General features: G+C 40.4%; 1 protein-coding gene across 5 annotated transcripts in view; it reads left to right on the top strand.

Annotated features, from left to right (window-relative positions):
- tmem222b (transmembrane protein 222b) overlaps nucleotides 1-15,498 on the top strand; it is a 58,062-nt gene extending 42,564 nt beyond the window's left edge. Inside the window, exons 1-6 of one of the 5 annotated variants that reach the window (XM_047384381.1) lie at nucleotides 4,307-6,788; nucleotides 6,861-6,919; nucleotides 6,988-7,193; nucleotides 14,062-14,292; nucleotides 14,398-14,456; nucleotides 14,540-15,498. In XM_047384381.1, coding sequence (XP_047240337.1) covers nucleotides 14,270-14,292; nucleotides 14,398-14,456; nucleotides 14,540-15,447 — 990 coding nt within the window. In that variant the 5' untranslated portion in view covers nucleotides 4,307-6,788; nucleotides 6,861-6,919; nucleotides 6,988-7,193; nucleotides 14,062-14,269 and the 3' untranslated portion in view covers nucleotides 15,448-15,498. Of the gene's footprint in view, nucleotides 1-4,264; nucleotides 6,920-6,987; nucleotides 7,817-14,061; nucleotides 14,293-14,397; nucleotides 14,457-14,539 lie in introns of those variants that run through there. The other 4 variants (XM_047384383.1, XM_047384382.1, XM_047384384.1 and 1 more) reach the window with 4 other exon arrangements.
- The last annotated feature ends 1,975 nt before the right edge of the window (nucleotides 15,499-17,473 follow it).

The raw sequence follows: 17,473 nt of genomic DNA, 5'->3' as shown, positions 1-17,473 counted from the left end.
CCTTTCAAGGAATGTGAAAACATTACACAAATTGTGCCTTTAAAGCTCAATCAGGCAGTGTCAACTGACCATAAACACTGCTGCCAAAGTCCTGATCATTAAATCCCTTAACTGGCTCCCTGTGTAAAAGAATAAGCTTAAAAATCATGACTTTTGATCTACACAACCTTGGTTTTGGGCTTAAACACATTTGCGTGTTGGGTACGAACCACAGAAGGAGGCAGGATTTACTTTAACCTGGAGGCTAAAGATTTATGCAATGATACAATTTAACTTGTAATTTTTCTTTTAATTGTCCTATAAAGCATTGTATGAATAGTGCTGAACTTGCATTATGAACGGCCAGTGAATATTGTCGCTTTGACAAACTACAAGCTTAATGTCCCTTTTGTAAACTGTTCAAAGAATTTACCTCTTATGTCCTTAGAATTTTGGACAAAATGCCTGAGAATTTAATATAGAGACTAAGCGGTTCCCTTTTGTGTTGCACTTAAATGTTTCAGATCAAGAAACTAGCTAATTTTAAAATGACACAAAGATGACCTAAGTAAAAGCAGTTTTTGATTTAAGGGTAACAAGCTATTCAAACCAACCTGCCTGTGTGCAATAACATTTTCTTGCCTTTCAGGTTTGATTTATAGAAAACCACTAAAAATTGAAGTGTTGAGAACTTCAGCATTCCTTGGAGAGAACCATAATCCATAAATGGAGAAAACATGGAACACTGGTGAACCTTCCCAGGAATGGCCAGCCTACCTGATGTTCCCAAAGAGGGTACTGATGACTCAATTAAGGCCAGTATTCATGATTCAACAATGCGCGACGGGGCAAAAATGGCCTCCATCTGGGAGTTCCAAGGCCAAACCCACTGGTGACCTAAAAGAACACCAAGGCCTGTGATATTTCCCAAAAAGAGCTTGATTATCCCTAAGACTTTTGGGTAAAGGTTCTGTGGACTGGTGAGAAACTAAGTGGAACTTTTTGGAAGGCGTACGCCTCTGGCATAAAACATTTCAGGAAAGGAAATGGAAATAAAGTCAAACATGGTGGTGGTAGTGTGTCTGGGTCTGTTTTGTTGCTTTAAGAGCTGTATGATTTGCATCAGTTTTATTCTCTACAAGATAATCCTGAAGGAAAATATCCAGCCTTTAGTCTACTAACTCATACTCAAGCCCGTTTGGGTCATGCAGCAGAATAATGTTTTTTTTTTCTTTAATAAATGAAATCCTCATCTGAAAACTGCTTTTTGTGATTTATCAGGTTAGCTTTGACCTTAAAAGTTGTTTGATCTGAAACATTTAAGAGGTACATAAAATATCTCTTTTTTTTTTTTTTTACTGCGCTATTGAGAATTTATCTCATCTGACACTTTTCAGTACCTTGAAACATCTGTGCTGCAACTTTGAATATTCCACACGGCTTTATTAAAGAAGCTTAACTGTAATGTACAGTCTTCCAACAATGGAAGCAAAGCACAACCCAAATATCTTTAGACTGGTATCTATTTAATGCTTTTTTGAAAATTGCAAAGTGAAATGTGTATTCATTAAACAGAGTGGCTTTTACGACAGACGTGAGGAACAATAAGAGTTTACTGCTTTGAGAGTTCTGACGACATTTTGAACAGGTCACCATTCTAATACAACACCTTTTTTTTCCTAGCAGGGGGAGAACATTAGCACCTTAACAGCCATTACAGTAACGCTAAGCTTCTGCAACAATCTGATCCTCCTTTTAAGTATCAGAGCTTTTTTTTTTGTGATAAAATTAGTCTAATTTGTTTAACAAAGGTCATTGGGTCAGAATACCTTCACTCCATGTCTTATTTGCATGATAATGTTGTTTTCTGCACTTTTCTGGTTCTACCTGTCTGTTCCAATCATAATCTCCTCCTGTTTTCCTCTTGTCCCAATGAAACAGAATCTAACCAAAATATTTTATTTTTATCTAATCAAAGTTTTTACTTTTTTTTTATTGCTCTGCAATATAGCTCTTTTCCAGTTTAGTTTCAGAATATATTACCATACATATTATCTTTAAAAGTGTAATTTCTGTAAGTTCATACTGTTATTGCTTTTCATAAATGGTCTTTTGTTAAGAATGGTAAATAAACAACTTTATGTGCATTTTTGTGTAGGAACAGAAGTAATCTTTGGTTATAAATCCTTCCAATTTCACATATCTCATTGCTTTTAAAGAGAACAGCTTCATGTATCACACAGAGGAGCAAGTAGATACCAGAAGCTACCTGCTCCGTGGGCACAAACTCCCAGTGGTTGTGCCAGAAAATGTTTATTAGAATGCTCAGGTTTAGATCATTGCTCCCGCCTGAATGCTATGAAAATCATAAACCCTTTTGTCCCAAAGCATTTCACAAGCCTGTAGGGATTATTGTTAATAATTTTAGTCACTCTTATTTACATGTGAAAGCCTGTCTTCCATGTAAATCATATACAGTGATGTCACACCCATAAACATCAACATATTTAATTGGAACTATATGTGATAGACTAACGCAAAGTACTTTTTATATACATATAAAAGGCTGACACATGTTGTGAGCATCAGCCTTTGATTTCCCTTAAATAAAACAAAGTTAAGCCAATTACTGAGAGAACTAACCTAATTAGGGAATAAAGAACACGTGTGTAAGTCAATCTCTGTATAAATCCAGCTGTTCTTTACAGGCCTCAGAGGTTTGTTAGAGAACATTAGAGAACAAACTGTATAATAAAGGCTTGACAGGGAGAGCATTAATGAGGAAAGCAGCCAGGAAGTGCTCAGTAACTCTGGAGGAGCTCCTCATTCTGTTTAGGAAACAAGGCAGACATACGGAAGAAGGTGCTCTGGTCAGTTGGGATCAAAACTTTTTGCCTACATGACAAATGCTGTGCATGAGGGAAACTAACACACCATCCACACAATCCCCAAATCCCCAGAAGACGGTGGCGGCAGCATTGTGCTTTTCTTCAGAAGGAACAAGGAAGCTCCTCAGAGTTTGTAGGAATCATTTCTCCTCAACTTGGTGCACTTGGTGTTGATCTATCACATAAAATCCTTGCAAAATACATTGAATGTTATCGTTGTGACATAAGAAAGTATGAAAAATGTGGCTGTTTTAAAAGTCATATTGATATGATTCCTTTGCAAACAAATATATCAGTTTTTAAATGATCCATTGTTAAGAGTAAAAACATTTTGTCACATTCAGTAAATTTGATCATATTTTATTTTGTTTGTCAGAGAGTGCCTGCTGTTTGTTCGTGCCTAACAAACGTTACCTACTGCCTCTTTAAGTATTCTGATTTCATGACCCGTTTAACTGAGATTTTTGTTGACAGAAAGGTCAGATTTTGGAAAGATAACCACTGTCCTGAGAAGCTGACCATGACTGGATGGGATTTCCCTTTATGTTAAAGTGGACAGGCCACCATTTATTCAGTGCTAAAGCTGAAAGCCCACATGAACCTTACCTCTGATTACAGGAGTGAGAAGGTAAAATGACTATCAGAAGGTCTGCTGTGCCCCCTTGTGGTTGATCTGACATTCTAATTTTTGTGGGTTTAATGTAAATACTGTCCGCAGTATTGCTGTTGTGCAGGACTTTAAAGTTGGATATTAATCTTTTTTCAATTAACACAAATAAAGAAAATCAAGAGTTTGTCAAGCAGGAAACAAAACAACACAAATTTTGGGCAATAAACTTAAGTTGAAGCCTTCAGGAAGGAGAAAGGAAGGTTTAAGGCTTCAACTTAAAAGCAAAGCATGTGTCTGCATAATGTGCCCCACTTTTATTGGGGTGTTAACATCCATCCATGATTTATACCCGCTTCTCCCATACAGGGTCGCGGGGGAGCTGGTGCCTTTTTTCCAGCGGTCTATGGGCGAGAGGAGGGGTACACTTTGGACAGGTCGCCAGTCCATGCAGGGCAACACAGAGACACACAGGACAAACAACCATCCACACACCGACTCAGGGACCAGGGTTTATTGAGTTGATGCCACAAAATCACTTGCAGACAACGGCCTGGTAGAATCTGCAGACAAAAGTTCATCAAGCAGTGATTGGTTACAGGCTGCAATAAGTACCAACTCACTGATGCACACATGTAGAGCAGGTAGCTTCAGGGAAATTGGGGTGTTTTTGCTTTGACCAGCCTTAAGAAACAAAGAAATGACTTGTAGACTTGGGGTGAGTCTTTGGAGCTGCATTGGCTGAGATGTTAAGCCGTTCTGTCTTCATATTTTCCTGTTCTGTTTCCAGTTTCCATCTACCAGATGACAGGCTATGAAAGTTCAGCAGCAATCCCCAGGACCGGTTTGGACAAGGCTTCATTTCTCCACATTCACAACTGCAGAGATCCATGCTAACCCTGCAGGAACCTCAGAGATCCATACGTAAGCTAGGAGAACCTGTTGACAGGTCATCTAAAAAAGTGCCGCAAAAACCTCAGGTGACAAACAAATTCAACTTTTCCAGTGCTGCACAATCTGAACACACCATCCCCACAGTGATCCATAGTAGTGGAGGCATTATGCTGTGGGGACATCTTTCTTCAGCAGGGATAGGGAAGCTGATAAGAGTTGATGGGAAGATGGAAATCGCAAAAACGAAAGTCTAAAGACTTGAGACTGAGGTGGAGGTTTACCTTCCAGCAGAACAATGACTAAACATACAGCAAGCAATAATAACCTTAACCCTCATTCCTTCCATCAATCCATCCATCCATCCATCCATCCATCCATCCATCCATGGCCCAAGATCTCCAGCTGTCATTGGGTGAGAGGCGGGGAACACCCTGGACAGGATGCCAGTCCCAAAACTATATTTGAATTAGGTCAAAGCGTATCCATGTGTTAGAACGGCCCAGTCAAAGTCCAGAAAGAAAAATCTAATTGAGAATCTGTGGCAAGACTTAAAAACTGATGATACTACTTTGTAAACAAGAATGGGTGAAAATTTCAGTATGTAGATTAACAAAACAGCTGGAAGTATACAGCAAAAGACTACCAGCTGTACTACAGCAAAGGGATTTACAAGGTGTTGGCTCAGGAGAGTTTAAAATTAGTCTATCAAATAAAATGTCAATAAAATACACTGAAGGTTATGTTTGCAACATAACATGAACACTTTTACAAGCCATTTTATTTAGAAAAGTCCATTAATTAAATGAGATCAGGAAGGTCTCTAATGTTTAAGTAATATTTAAAAGTTTTCTGAGCATGGTGGCTTTGGTTGGCTCGCAGGTGATAGATTCAATGTTCTGATTGTAAAAGCATAGGTTTTTTTGGAGTCCCTGGAGAAAAGAGAAGAGAAGGGCAAAGCAGAGTCACAATCTGATGCAAACGTAATCTATTATTTGTTAAAAGCAAAATAGCAAGAATATCCCAAAACCCCCCACAAAAAAGTATTTATTGCTTTAGGCTTTCTAAGCTGCCGATAGAGGTACAGAATACCAGACATGGAACATGTAAATCTTCTTTAACATGGAAACCTTTTGGTCTGTTCATTTCAAACAGTAGTTTCATTAGGATTGTTGCTGACAGAAAGGTGTGATTTTGAGAAGATATGTTTTTAATATAGTGGCCAAACAATGGATCAAAATGTCTCCACATATGAAATGGCTGGATGGGCTTTCATCTATACTCCGTACAGATACACCTTCAATGCCTGTATGTTAAAGAGGACAGGCCAACATTTCTTCGGCACTAAAGATGAAAGTCTAAACAAATCTTTATGCACAAAGAACAAATGGTTTTATTACAGGACTGAATAGTGAGAAGGCAAAGTTAATATTAGACAGTCTGCTGTGCACCCTGGTGGTTGAGCTGATGTTTTCATTTTTAATAATAATTAGACTTTATTGATCTCACAATGGAGGAATTGTCCTCTGTGTTTGACCCATCCCTTAGGGAGCAGTGGGCTGCCATTGTGTGGTGCCTGGGGAGCATTCAGGGGCTAAGGGTCTTGCTCAGGGACCCAGAGTGGCAGGCTGTGGGATTTGAACCAGGGTACTTGTGGCCTCTCCAGGACACAAATGTCCTGCTCTCTAACCACTAACAGGAAAAAATCCAAAAACCTTGACTCAAGCAAAACGCAAAATAACAGGAATATCAGTAAAAAGGGAAAGGCTTTAAGTTGAAGCTTAAAAGCAAACTGGGTGTCAGCATATTGTGATGCCAGTGGGAGCATAGACTTTTGTTGAAGTGTTAGATCATTTTAAGACCTTGAACGTAGAATGAAGCCTGTCCAGTAGACTTGCAATATTTGCCAGGATATTTGCCTTGCAACCCATTTAGCCTGCATGAAAAATAACACATCTGGCCAGTTGGATGGTCTTTAACTGCCCTTCGTGTCTACACTAGATGTATATTATAGTGGCTGAGATATTAGAGCTCACAGAAACTGTATTAAAGAAAAAGAAAGAAAGTCATGAAAATGTGGGTATATCAACATTCCTATTTATATTAGTCAATGAAAAACTGAAGGAAACACTTAGGAATGGACAAATGCAGGGTTTACTCAGAAGATAGTTCAAGTTAATTAATGGATCTGACTAACTGTTCCTGGTCAAACTGCAGATGAAAGAATATGTTTCTAGATCGCAGAATCACATGAATAAGATGAGCTCTGTGACTCTACCAGAGCACCACCTGCTGACAATCAGTTCATCAAGCAGTGATTGGGTGCAGGCTGCAATAAATACCAACTCACTGCTGTACATAAGCAGGGCTCTTGTGGAGTTTGGCTGAAGAGGCAGAGAAATGGCTTGTGGACTTGGTTTGGGGTGAGTGTTTACAGCTGGATTTGTTGTGGCATTCAGTTCCTGTCTTTTTTTAATGTTTTGTTTTCTGAACAGGGTTTTGCTGATTTGCTTAGTTCAAGCAGAGCTTGGTTGTTGTACCTGGGCTGACAAAGGTAGGAAAAAGAAATGGTTGTACATTGACTGAATTTACCAACTCACAAGCTTGAAATCTGTCTTGCAGTAATGACACCCCAACACATATGCTGGCTTTCCACTACCAGATGGTAGACTAAGAAACTTCAACAGTTTTCTCCAGAACCAACTCAGACAAGGCTCCATTTCTCCACGCTCAAGCCAAACCAGCAGCTCCAACACTTCACCTGGTCAGAGACTCTCTACCGGTAGCTTCTTGCAAGTTGTCTCACAACCAGTTCAAAATTCAGGGAGGTTAGTGAAGAACAGGTTTGTGTCAAAACCCAACAGCCTGAGTACTGCTGCCTTGTTTGTTGCCGTTGCTCCTGTCCCACGTAGGTCTGTTCGGATGCAGATGTATGCACGAGCTCCTGCAAGAAAGATTGTACCTGGCCATATATCTAATGGTGCCAAGGCCAGGAGTTTCTCACCTCAGACTGCAGCTGGGACGTCTAATCTTAGCCCAGAGTTTGCTTTGAATGTTGGCGGCTACAGGCCAAGGAGTCAGCTGCTGCTCAGTTGCCTGGCTGTCTCCAGGAGCAGCAGAGTGGGAGAGTCTGCTCCGGGCTATGCTCCAGTAACTGTTTATGAGATCCCAGAACCCTTTGGTAGCTCTGCTATCAGATGTACTGAGAAGGTGCCTGTCCAGAGTCAACAGCAGTTCTATACACTAACCCAATGGGTACCACCCTACAAATCTGACTTGAGCCTGAATGGAACAGATGCCACAGCAAACCTCCACCCCACCTTGGTGGGTGCCGGCCTACAATCCTGACCTCCCAGTGTACAACCAGTATCCAGGTGGACGATGGTCAAGCTGCCTTCGACACTAGCATATCTTTTTACCAACACAAGTACAGGTCCTTCTCAAAATATTAGCATATTGTGATAAAGTTCATTATTTTCCATAATGTCATGATGAAAACTTAACATTCATATATTTTAGATTCATTGCACACTAACTGAAATATTTCAGGTCTTTTATTGTCTTAATACGGATGATTTTGGCATACAGCTCATGAAAACCCAAAATTCCTATCTCAAAAAATTAGCATATCATTAAAAGGGTCTCTAAACGAGCTATGAACCTAATCATCTGAATCAACGAGTTAACTCTGAACACCTGCAAAAGATTCCTGAGGCCTTTAAAACTCCCAGCCTGGTTCATCACTCAAAACCCCAATCATGGGTAAGACTGCTGACCTGACTGCTGTCCAGAAGGCCACTATTGACACCCTCAAGCAAGAGGGTAAGACACAGAAAGAAATTTCTGAACAGATAGGCTGTTCCCAGAGTGCTGTATCAAGGCACATCAGTGGGAAGTCTGTGGGAAGGAAAAAGTGTGGCAGAAAACGCTGCACAACGAGAAGAGGTGACCGGACCCTGAGGAAGATTGTGGAGAAGGGCCGATTCCAGACCTTGGGGGACCTGCGGAAGCAGTGGACTGAGTCTGGAGTAGAAACATCCAGAGCCACCGTGCACAGGCGTGTGCAGGAAATGGGCTACAGGTGCCGCATTACCCAGGTCAAGCCACTTTTGAACCAGAAACAGCGGCAGAAGCGCCTGACCTGGGCGACAGAGAAGCAGCACTGGACTGTTGCTCAGTTGTCCAAAGTACATTTTTCGGATGAAAGCAAATTCTGCATGTCATTCGGAAATCAAGGTGCCAGAGTCTGGAGGAAGACTGGGGAGAAGGAAATGCCAAAATGCCAGAAGTCCAGTGTCAAGTACCCACAGTCAGTGATGGTCTGGGGTGCCGTGTCAGCTGCTGGTGTTGGTCCACTGTGTTTTATCAAGGGCAGGGTCAATGCAGCTAGCTATCAGGAGATTGTGGAGCACTTCATGCTTCCATCTGCTGAAAAGCTTTATGGAGATGAAGATTTCATTTTTCAGCACAACATGGCACCTGCTCACAGTGCCAAAACCACTGGTAAATGGTTTACTGACCATGGTATCACTGTGCTCAATTGGCCTGCCAACTCTCCTGACCTGAACCCCATAGAGAATCTGTGGGATATTGTGAAGAGAACGTTAAGAGACTCAAGACCCAACACTCTGGATGAGCTAAAGGGCGCTATCGAAGCATCCTGGGCCTCCATAAGACCTCAGCAGTGCCACAGGCTAATTGCCTCCATGCCATGTCGCATTGAAGCAGTCATTTCTGCCAAAGGATTCCTGACCAAGTATTGAGTGCATAACTGTACATGATTATTTGAAGGTTGATGTTTTTTGTATTAAAAACACTTTTCTTTTATTGGTCAGATGAAATATGCTAATTTTGTGAGATAGGAATTTTGGGTTTTCATGAGCTGTATGCCAAAATCATCCGTATTAAGACAATAAAAGACCTGAAATATTTCAGTTAGTGTGCAATGAATCTAAAATATATGAATGTTAAATTTTCATCATTACATTATGGAAAATAATGAACTTTATCACAATATGCTAATATTTTGAGAAGGACCTGTATAACATATTTTAAAAATCATACAATAAAAGCTTTCTTTGAATCCTGTTTCCTGAGTTGATGCATTATTGGCTGGTATTTTGACTTTTATCCCTTTTTAGGCTTAACTTAATTGCCCAAGAGCTTGACTTTAAGTTTAAATGACATGTTTGTTGTCCAACAGGGAGGTGTCAAATAGTGAGCCAAAAAAAATCGATTCCTAAATGAGTAGACTGTCTGAATTACTGCACACTTCATAAATGAGAAATTTAGAAGTGTAATTTCAGAATGAAATAATTTTTCTTTGTCATCTCTAGATCAACCCACAAAGCCAAATATTTTAGTGAATATGTAAGGATAAATTTCACACCAATGTGAAATTCTAAAGGGAGCTGAACAGTTGAAGATTAAGCTTCAAGAGGTCTCTGAAAGATGTTTTGGGAGTTTCTTTCCTGGATTTGGCATCAATTCACTACAAATGTCATCTCAAGGCTCTTTACAAAATAAACGGTTCCAATTGTATACAGAAACAGTTTAATGCATAGAAAAAGATGTCAAGTCCTGTTGTGCTATTAAACAACACAGCCAAATTCATTTTACAGGTCCTTCTCAAAATATTAGCATATTGTGATAAAGTTCCTTATTTTCCATAATGTCATGATGAAAATTTAACATTCATATATTTTAGATTCATTGCACACTAACTGAAATATTTCAGGTCTTTTATTGTCTTAATACGGATGATTTTGGCATACAGCTCATGAAAACCCAAAATTCCTATCTCACAAAATTAGCATATCATTAAAAGGGTCTCTAAACGAGCTATGAACCTAATCATCTGAATCAACGAGTTAACTCTAAACACCTGCAAAAGATTCCTGAGGCCTTTAAAACTCCCAGCCTGGTTCATCACTCAAAACCCCAATCATGGGTAAGACTGCCGACCTGACTGCTGTCCAGAAGGCCACTATTGACACAGAAAGACATTTCTGAACGAATAGGCTGTTCCCAGAGTGCTGTATCAAGGCACCTCAGTGGGAAGTCTGTGGGAAGGAAAAAGTGTGGCAGAAAACGCTGCACAACAAGAAGAGGTGACCGGACCCTGAGGAAGATTGTGGAGAAGGGCCGATTCCAGACCTTGGGGGACCCGCGGAAGCAGTGGACTGAGTCTGGTGTAGAAACATCCAGAGCCACTGTGCACAGGCGTGTGCAGGAAATGGGCTACAGGTGCCGCATTCCCCAGGTCAAGCCACTTTTGAACCAGAAACAGCGGCAGAAGCGCCTGATCTGGGCTACAGAGAAGCAGCACTGGACTGTTGCTCAGTGGTCCAAAGTACTTTTTTCGGATGAAAGCAAATTCTGCATGTCATTCGGAAATCAAGGTGCCAGAGTCTGGAGGAAGACTGGGGAGAAGGAAATGCCAAAATGCCAGAAGTCCAGTGTCAAGTACCCACAGTCAGTGATGGTCTGAGGTGCCGTGTCAGCTGCTGGTGTTGGTCCACTGTGTTTTATCAAGGGCAGGGTCAATGCAACTAGCTATCAGGAGATTTTGGAGCACTTCATGCTTACATTTGCTGAAAAGCTTTATGGAGATGAAGATTTCATTTTTCAGCACGACCTGGCACCTGCTCACAGTGCCAAAACCACTGGTAAATGGTTTACTGACCATGGTATCACTGTGCTCAATTGGCCTGCCAACTCTCCTGACCTGAACCCCATAGAGAATCTGTGGGATATTGTGAAGAGAACGTTGAGAGACTCAAGACCCAACACTCTGGATGAGCTAAAGGCCGATATCAAAGCATCCTGGGCCTCCATAAGACCTCAGCAGTGCCACAGGCTGATTGCCTCCATGCTACGCCGCATTGAAGCAGTCATTTCTGCCAAAGGATTCCCGACCAAGTATTGAGTGCATAACTGTACATGATTATTTGAAGGTTGATGTTTTTTGTATTAAAAACACTTTTCTTTTATTGGTCGGATGAAATATGCTAATTTTGTGAGATAGGAATTTTGGGTTTTCATGAGCTGTATGCCAAAATCATCCGTATTAAGACAATAAAAGACCTGAAATATTTCAGTTAGTGTGCAATGAATTTAAAATATATGAATGTTAAATTTTCATCATGACATTATGGAAAATAATGAACTTTATCACAATATGCTAATATTTTGAGAAGGACCTGTATGCCAGTTGGTGAAAGGGTTTTCTATGTAGGGACACCCAGCCGATTGCATTGAACCACTGTCCTTGCAGCAATCCCTCCTCCTGAACAAGCATGTGGTGACTGTGGACAGGAAGAGACCTCCAGCAGAAAGATGTCATCAGCTGCAATGAACTGGTGTTGGAAAAGACAGAGCAGACAAACACAAAAAAAAGCACCAAAACAGATGCAGGTGTATGTTTTATGATGGCAGAATCTCCTTTAGTGGTTTCATCTCTGACAGAAACACAAATAAACTTAGACTTTTATCAGACATCACATTTAGTTGCAGAAAGTGTTCCTTTAGTTGCTTTGTATAGGTGAGAGAGTTTACTGTATATCTTTAGAAAAATAAAATTGGGGGCCATTGGCAACAGTAGCTTAATTGATGGCCTCCACCAGGAATATATCACAAATAAACAGAAATGCCAGGCCAGGTGTTGCTATGAAGCGAAAAAACAGAGGGAACATAAAGTTAATGGAGAAAGTAGGATAAATGAGCAGAGTGAATGAGCAAACCTAAGCCACTCTAACTATTAGCTTTATTGAAAGGAAGGTTTTAAGCCTAGCCTTAAAAGTAGACAGGGTGTCTGCCTCAGACTAAACCTCGGAGCTGGTTCCACAGGAGAGGAGCCTGATAACTAAAGGATCTGTCTCCCATTCTACTTCTAGAGACTAGGAACCACCAGTAAACCTGCAGTCTGAGAACAAAGTGCTCTGTTAGGAACATATGGAACAATCAGATCTCTGATGTATGATGGAGCTAGATCATTAAGGGCTTTATATGTGAGGAGAATTTTAAATTCTACTCTGGATTTAACAAGGAGCCAATGAAGGGAAGCTAAAATAGGAGAAACATGATCTCTCTTAATTTTCATCAGAAAATCTGCATTTGGATCAACTGAATACTTTTATTTATTTTGAAAACAATCTTAATGGATAAACTGTGTTCAGGTCTCTATAGCAGGTGCACAAAGGCAAGTCAAAGCATTCTGGATTATTAGAGGTTTAATTAATCCAAGTGGGCTTTCAGTGCTGATTCTGTGTTTCTGTCCTTTCTCGCACTTCTGAAGTCAGCTTTAGAGCACAAAGAAATGACACCCTTGTGATGTCATCAGGCACTGATTAATGGAGGAGATTAAACCACGTGTTCATGGCGCATTATCATACCAAGGCCAAAAAACAATCTAATATTTTTTCAAAACCTCTTAGTTTCCATTTCAGAGGAGACAGAGTTCCATAACAAAGATAAAACAAATCTTTATGGTGGGAGGCAGAAGTCCAACTAAAGGTTACCAACATGCATTTCATGGTGAATGTGTTTTTGCACTTTAAAAGGTATCACTGATTTGATATTTTTATGGATGTTCAACTAGCAAAATAAAATCACATCAAGGAGTATTAAATAAATGGTCTTGACATGCATCTAGATAAACAATTCATCATAACAGCTTCATAAACACACCATTACATGGACATGGTGTAAAAATCTAGTGATTAGCTTCAGCAGGTTTCAGGAACATTGTCTGTGGAATAAAAAATTATTTCATCTTAATCTCATGTCATATCGAAGGCCTTTTGGACAAGTACTGTCAGAGTGTGATATGCCTGCAAGATTTTCGATTTCAGAGCATTTCTCTTGTTGGATCAAAGATTACATTCGACACACTTCTGCTGCAGGAAGTCATGGAGTCTGACTTCTTCCATCCTTCACTGACCAGCTTTAAAAAGGTGAATGGAGGTTCACTTTTTCTGTGTGGCATAATGGGCCCACTTTAAAGAGCTGAGCCTACTGATCCAGAATGTGACTTAGGGTGCACAGGTATAATAACCTCCAGATTGATATGTTACTTGATGTATGCGTGGCAGGATATTAACAACCTGAGCCAGGTCAACTCATGACTTGGAGCAAGTCAAACAGATGGATCATCATCAGCTTGCCTTGGCAAAGCTGCAGACAAATGAGTGTTTTGTTATTACCTCCTCCTAAAATGAGCTGTAAAGAAAATAGGTCACAAGACGCAGGGCTTTGGTACTGGGAATAGGATGGATATTTTCAAATTGAAGAGTGGCACAGATTTTATAAAGACTTTAGTTTGTCTTTTCTGGTGGAGTTTCCACATCATCCTGAAGAACACCTGTGAGAGGGGTCGTATGTTAGTCCGGGTACAAGAAAATCAAGCCTGAAAACATGACAAACTTTCATCAAATTCCTTCAATTGTCATTTCGAACAAAAATCTGTTAAACATGATGTGACGCAGCTGCTTCCTCTGACTACTGTTAAAGTGTAACACAAAGTGGACAGAAATATTTCTCCCAAATGACAAACCTATGTACAATGATGTGTTTATATTTATCGCTTTAATATTTAGCTGACATGCTCCAACAGTTAAACATTTCTTTTCTTGCTTCTGTATTCTCAAAATGAATTTCAGAAAAGGAGACATCTTTGATAATTTATACATGTTTTAGACTTATCTGAGGAGGAAGACAACAAGCCCTATCAGAGGGGATGAGCTCTGTGACTCAACCACAGCACCAACTGCAGATAATCAGTTCATACAGCAGTGATTGGCTACACGCTGCAATAAATACCAACTCCCTGCAGTACACCTGCAGAGCAAGTAGTTTCAGAGGAGCTGGACTGTTTTTGCTTTGTTCTGACTGAAGACGCATAGAAATGACTCGTGGATTTGGTTTCGGGTGAGTCTTTGGAGCTGTTTTTTTTATTTTTTTTATTGAAGTTTACAGATGGAAGTGTATGTAACGATTTCTTTCTGGTGTCTATTTTATTTGTTTCCTGAACAGGGTCTTGCTGATTTGCTTGGTCCAAGCAGAGCTAGTTTGTTGTTCCCGGGCTAAGAATGGTAAGGAAGACAAATCATGGCACACTTGGATCTAAATCCCCGACTCACTAATCTAAACGTAAGTTTGTTTCTCTGTCCTGCAGCAGTGAGACCCCCAAAAAGCAACAAACATGCTGGCTTCCCGCTACGAGATAGCAGACTAGTGAAATTCAGTAGCAATCTCCAGAACCATCTCAAACGTGGGTTTTCTCCACGCTCAGTCCAGACCAGCCGCTTCATTGCTGACCCTGCACTGATCCAGATGGGCTTCACTGACATGGGCAGGAAAGAAACTTTTCCAGCTCAGCAGGTTACAGGGAGAAGTCTAAGGGAAAGCTTCTTCAGGCCAGCTTATCAGTCTGCAGCACAGGAACCTTCCTCCTACAGGCGAATGAGCTCATCAGCCACCTTGTTTGGTCCCGTTGCCGCAGTTGCTTCCGGCCCACGTAGTTCTGTTCAGATGCAAACGTATGCTCAGGCTCCTGCAAGAAAGATTGTACCTGGCCGTACATCTGGAGGTGCCAAGGCAAGGAGTTTCTCACCTCAGACTGCAGCTGGGACGTCTAATCTTAGCCCAGAGTTTGCTTTGAATGTTGGCGGCTACAGGCCAAGGAGTCAGCTGCTGCTCAGTCGCCTGGCTGTCTCCAGGAGCAGCAGAGTGGGAGAGTCTGCTCCAGGCTATGCTCCAGTAATGATCCATGAGATCCCAGAACCCTTTGGTGGCTCTGCTATCAGACGACTGAAGCGCCCTACGGAGCAGGAGAAGGTGCCTTTCCAGAAGCCTCAGCAGATCTCTACACATCCTTGGTGGGTAGCACCTTACAACCCTTACCAAACAAGCATTCATCCAGGATCCGACTGGACCAGGATAAAGCAGAACCAAAGGCCTGTCCAGAAGCCACAGCAGGTTGCCACACCACCTCCTTGGAGGGTACCGGCCTACAATCCCGACCTCCCCAGTATTCATCCAGTGTCCACATGGACTAAGGTTAAGCTGTCTTCCAGACTCTAGCACTAGTGTCTTTAATTTTACTAATAGTTTCTAGAAATAAAATTCTTTTTTTTTTAAGTTCTTGTGTTCTGACTTATTAATTTGTGCTCAGTTGAAATTTAAATGTAAATAATTTGATTAAGAACAAACACTAAACCTTATGGGACAAAATATTTCAGGTTCTTGTCAAACTGCAGTTTCTATGAACGGTTTCAACTTCTAATAGTCAAATTACTTCTCTAAAGCACAGCTGTCTTGGTCCAGTTCTTGTGGGCCACTGTCTTGTAACCTTTATCTCTGCTTCTACACATCTGAATCAAAAAACTGGGTCATTAGCAGAACTCTGTGGAACCTGTTTGAAGCCTGAGGTGCCTGAGGTGGTGATTCAGGCATGTTGGGATACATGTAAAAATGGCAGGACACCAGGAAGGGAGTTTAACAATCCGGCTTTTGAGCAATAATGCTGCTGCGCTCTCTAGAATAAATGTTCTGACCACTTTTTATTTTATGGAAAACTTGGTGCTAATTAAAGATTCCAACCTGGCTTGCCATGACTATAGACACTTTAAAGAGTTCAGTTCCTGAGTCTTTTGATTATTTTTCCATCCTCTGCAGCAAAGTGACTTGAACAAACATCTTGCAAACAAAGTTTCTATTAGCCTTGTTGATGCAAAATAGATCACTCCAAGCAAGACTAATCTTTTTCCACCAGTGCAGCATGAGATTAAAAAGGTCTACTGTGCCACCTTGTGAATAAAATAGGAAATTAAAGAGGGGAGAAAAGCTGAGCAGAGTAGTTTGAGAAGCTGTGATAAGCAGAACATGGAGGCCTTTTTGATTATCACATAAACACATTTATGTCAGTGACAGGAAAGATGCTTGTTCCTATTAGCTCCAGCCTAAGACATCATACACAGATGTTTTAAATTGTATCTGCGGTATACAGTTACCCTTTCTGGTGATGTTCAGCAACATAAACTGTGGGCTGTGGTGTTGCTGTAATATGAGAAAAAATTACAGAGCTGACTCATGTCTGCATGTCAAAGATAAAGGAGAGAAAATATATATATATTTAAGTTGAAGTATATTTCTAATTTCAAAGGAGAAACATGACTTTAGGACGAGATAACTAAACATGAGATCAACAGGATTTCATTTAAACACCAAAGAAAGCTAAATTCAAATTACTTGGGTGCTAATCACTATAAAGACTGCAAAGTACTTTTTCTGCCATCACTAAATGTACTGATGGCTTAAAAGCAATGAAAGTGCTTTTGTTGTTGCTCTGATTCAGCATTAATCTAAGAAAAAAGCAGAGTATCTGCAGATCTTTCATTCCAAAAGTCCTTACTTTTTCAGGATCAGACTAACTCGGATATTTTGCAAAAAGTTTAGATTTTTACAGAGTCGGTAGCTCTTGTCCTTATACAAATTCAGTGTTTGATGAGAACTATTGACAATAAGTTCATATAGACCTATAAGTGCATCTCAAATAAGAGGGTATATAAAAAAGATGGACACATTCTACCATGATGGATGTGACCACAGTCCACACATTGATCTCCCCCAAACTCTTCAGCTGGCTTTGCCTCATTATCCTGGTGGTTATCCTGTTGCTTACGGGTTTTATTCCACTACAAAGTTTTTCTTCCACTCAGCCTTCTATTCATATGATTGCATACAGCCAGCATTTGTAACAATTACCTTTTTTTTGCTTATAGATGATGCCAATAACCAACATTGATTAGACAGTCAGGTAGTAGTTTTACACATGTTGTGTAGACCAGAACATGGCCATACCATAAGGGTTCTTCTTAATCACTGGAGTTTTAGTTCAAGAGAATTACCCTGTAGCAGAGGATGAACGTTTCTAAAGGCCGTTTAATTGAACAGATGGCCAGGTACTTATTTACACTCATTAAGGGCATGAATATTGTTCATTTGGGACTTTTCTGGGTTAGAATGGTTACACAAACCTCAATGATATAACAAATGTAATGTTAAAAAAAAGTATTTGCAAACTTTTGTGAAATTTCGTTAAACAGGG

Source organism: Girardinichthys multiradiatus, chromosome 13, assembly GCF_021462225.1.
Source record: "Girardinichthys multiradiatus isolate DD_20200921_A chromosome 13, DD_fGirMul_XY1, whole genome shotgun sequence".
Lineage (NCBI taxonomy): Eukaryota > Metazoa > Chordata > Actinopteri > Cyprinodontiformes > Goodeidae > Girardinichthys > Girardinichthys multiradiatus.
This window is presented reverse-complemented; position numbering and strand designations above follow the sequence as displayed.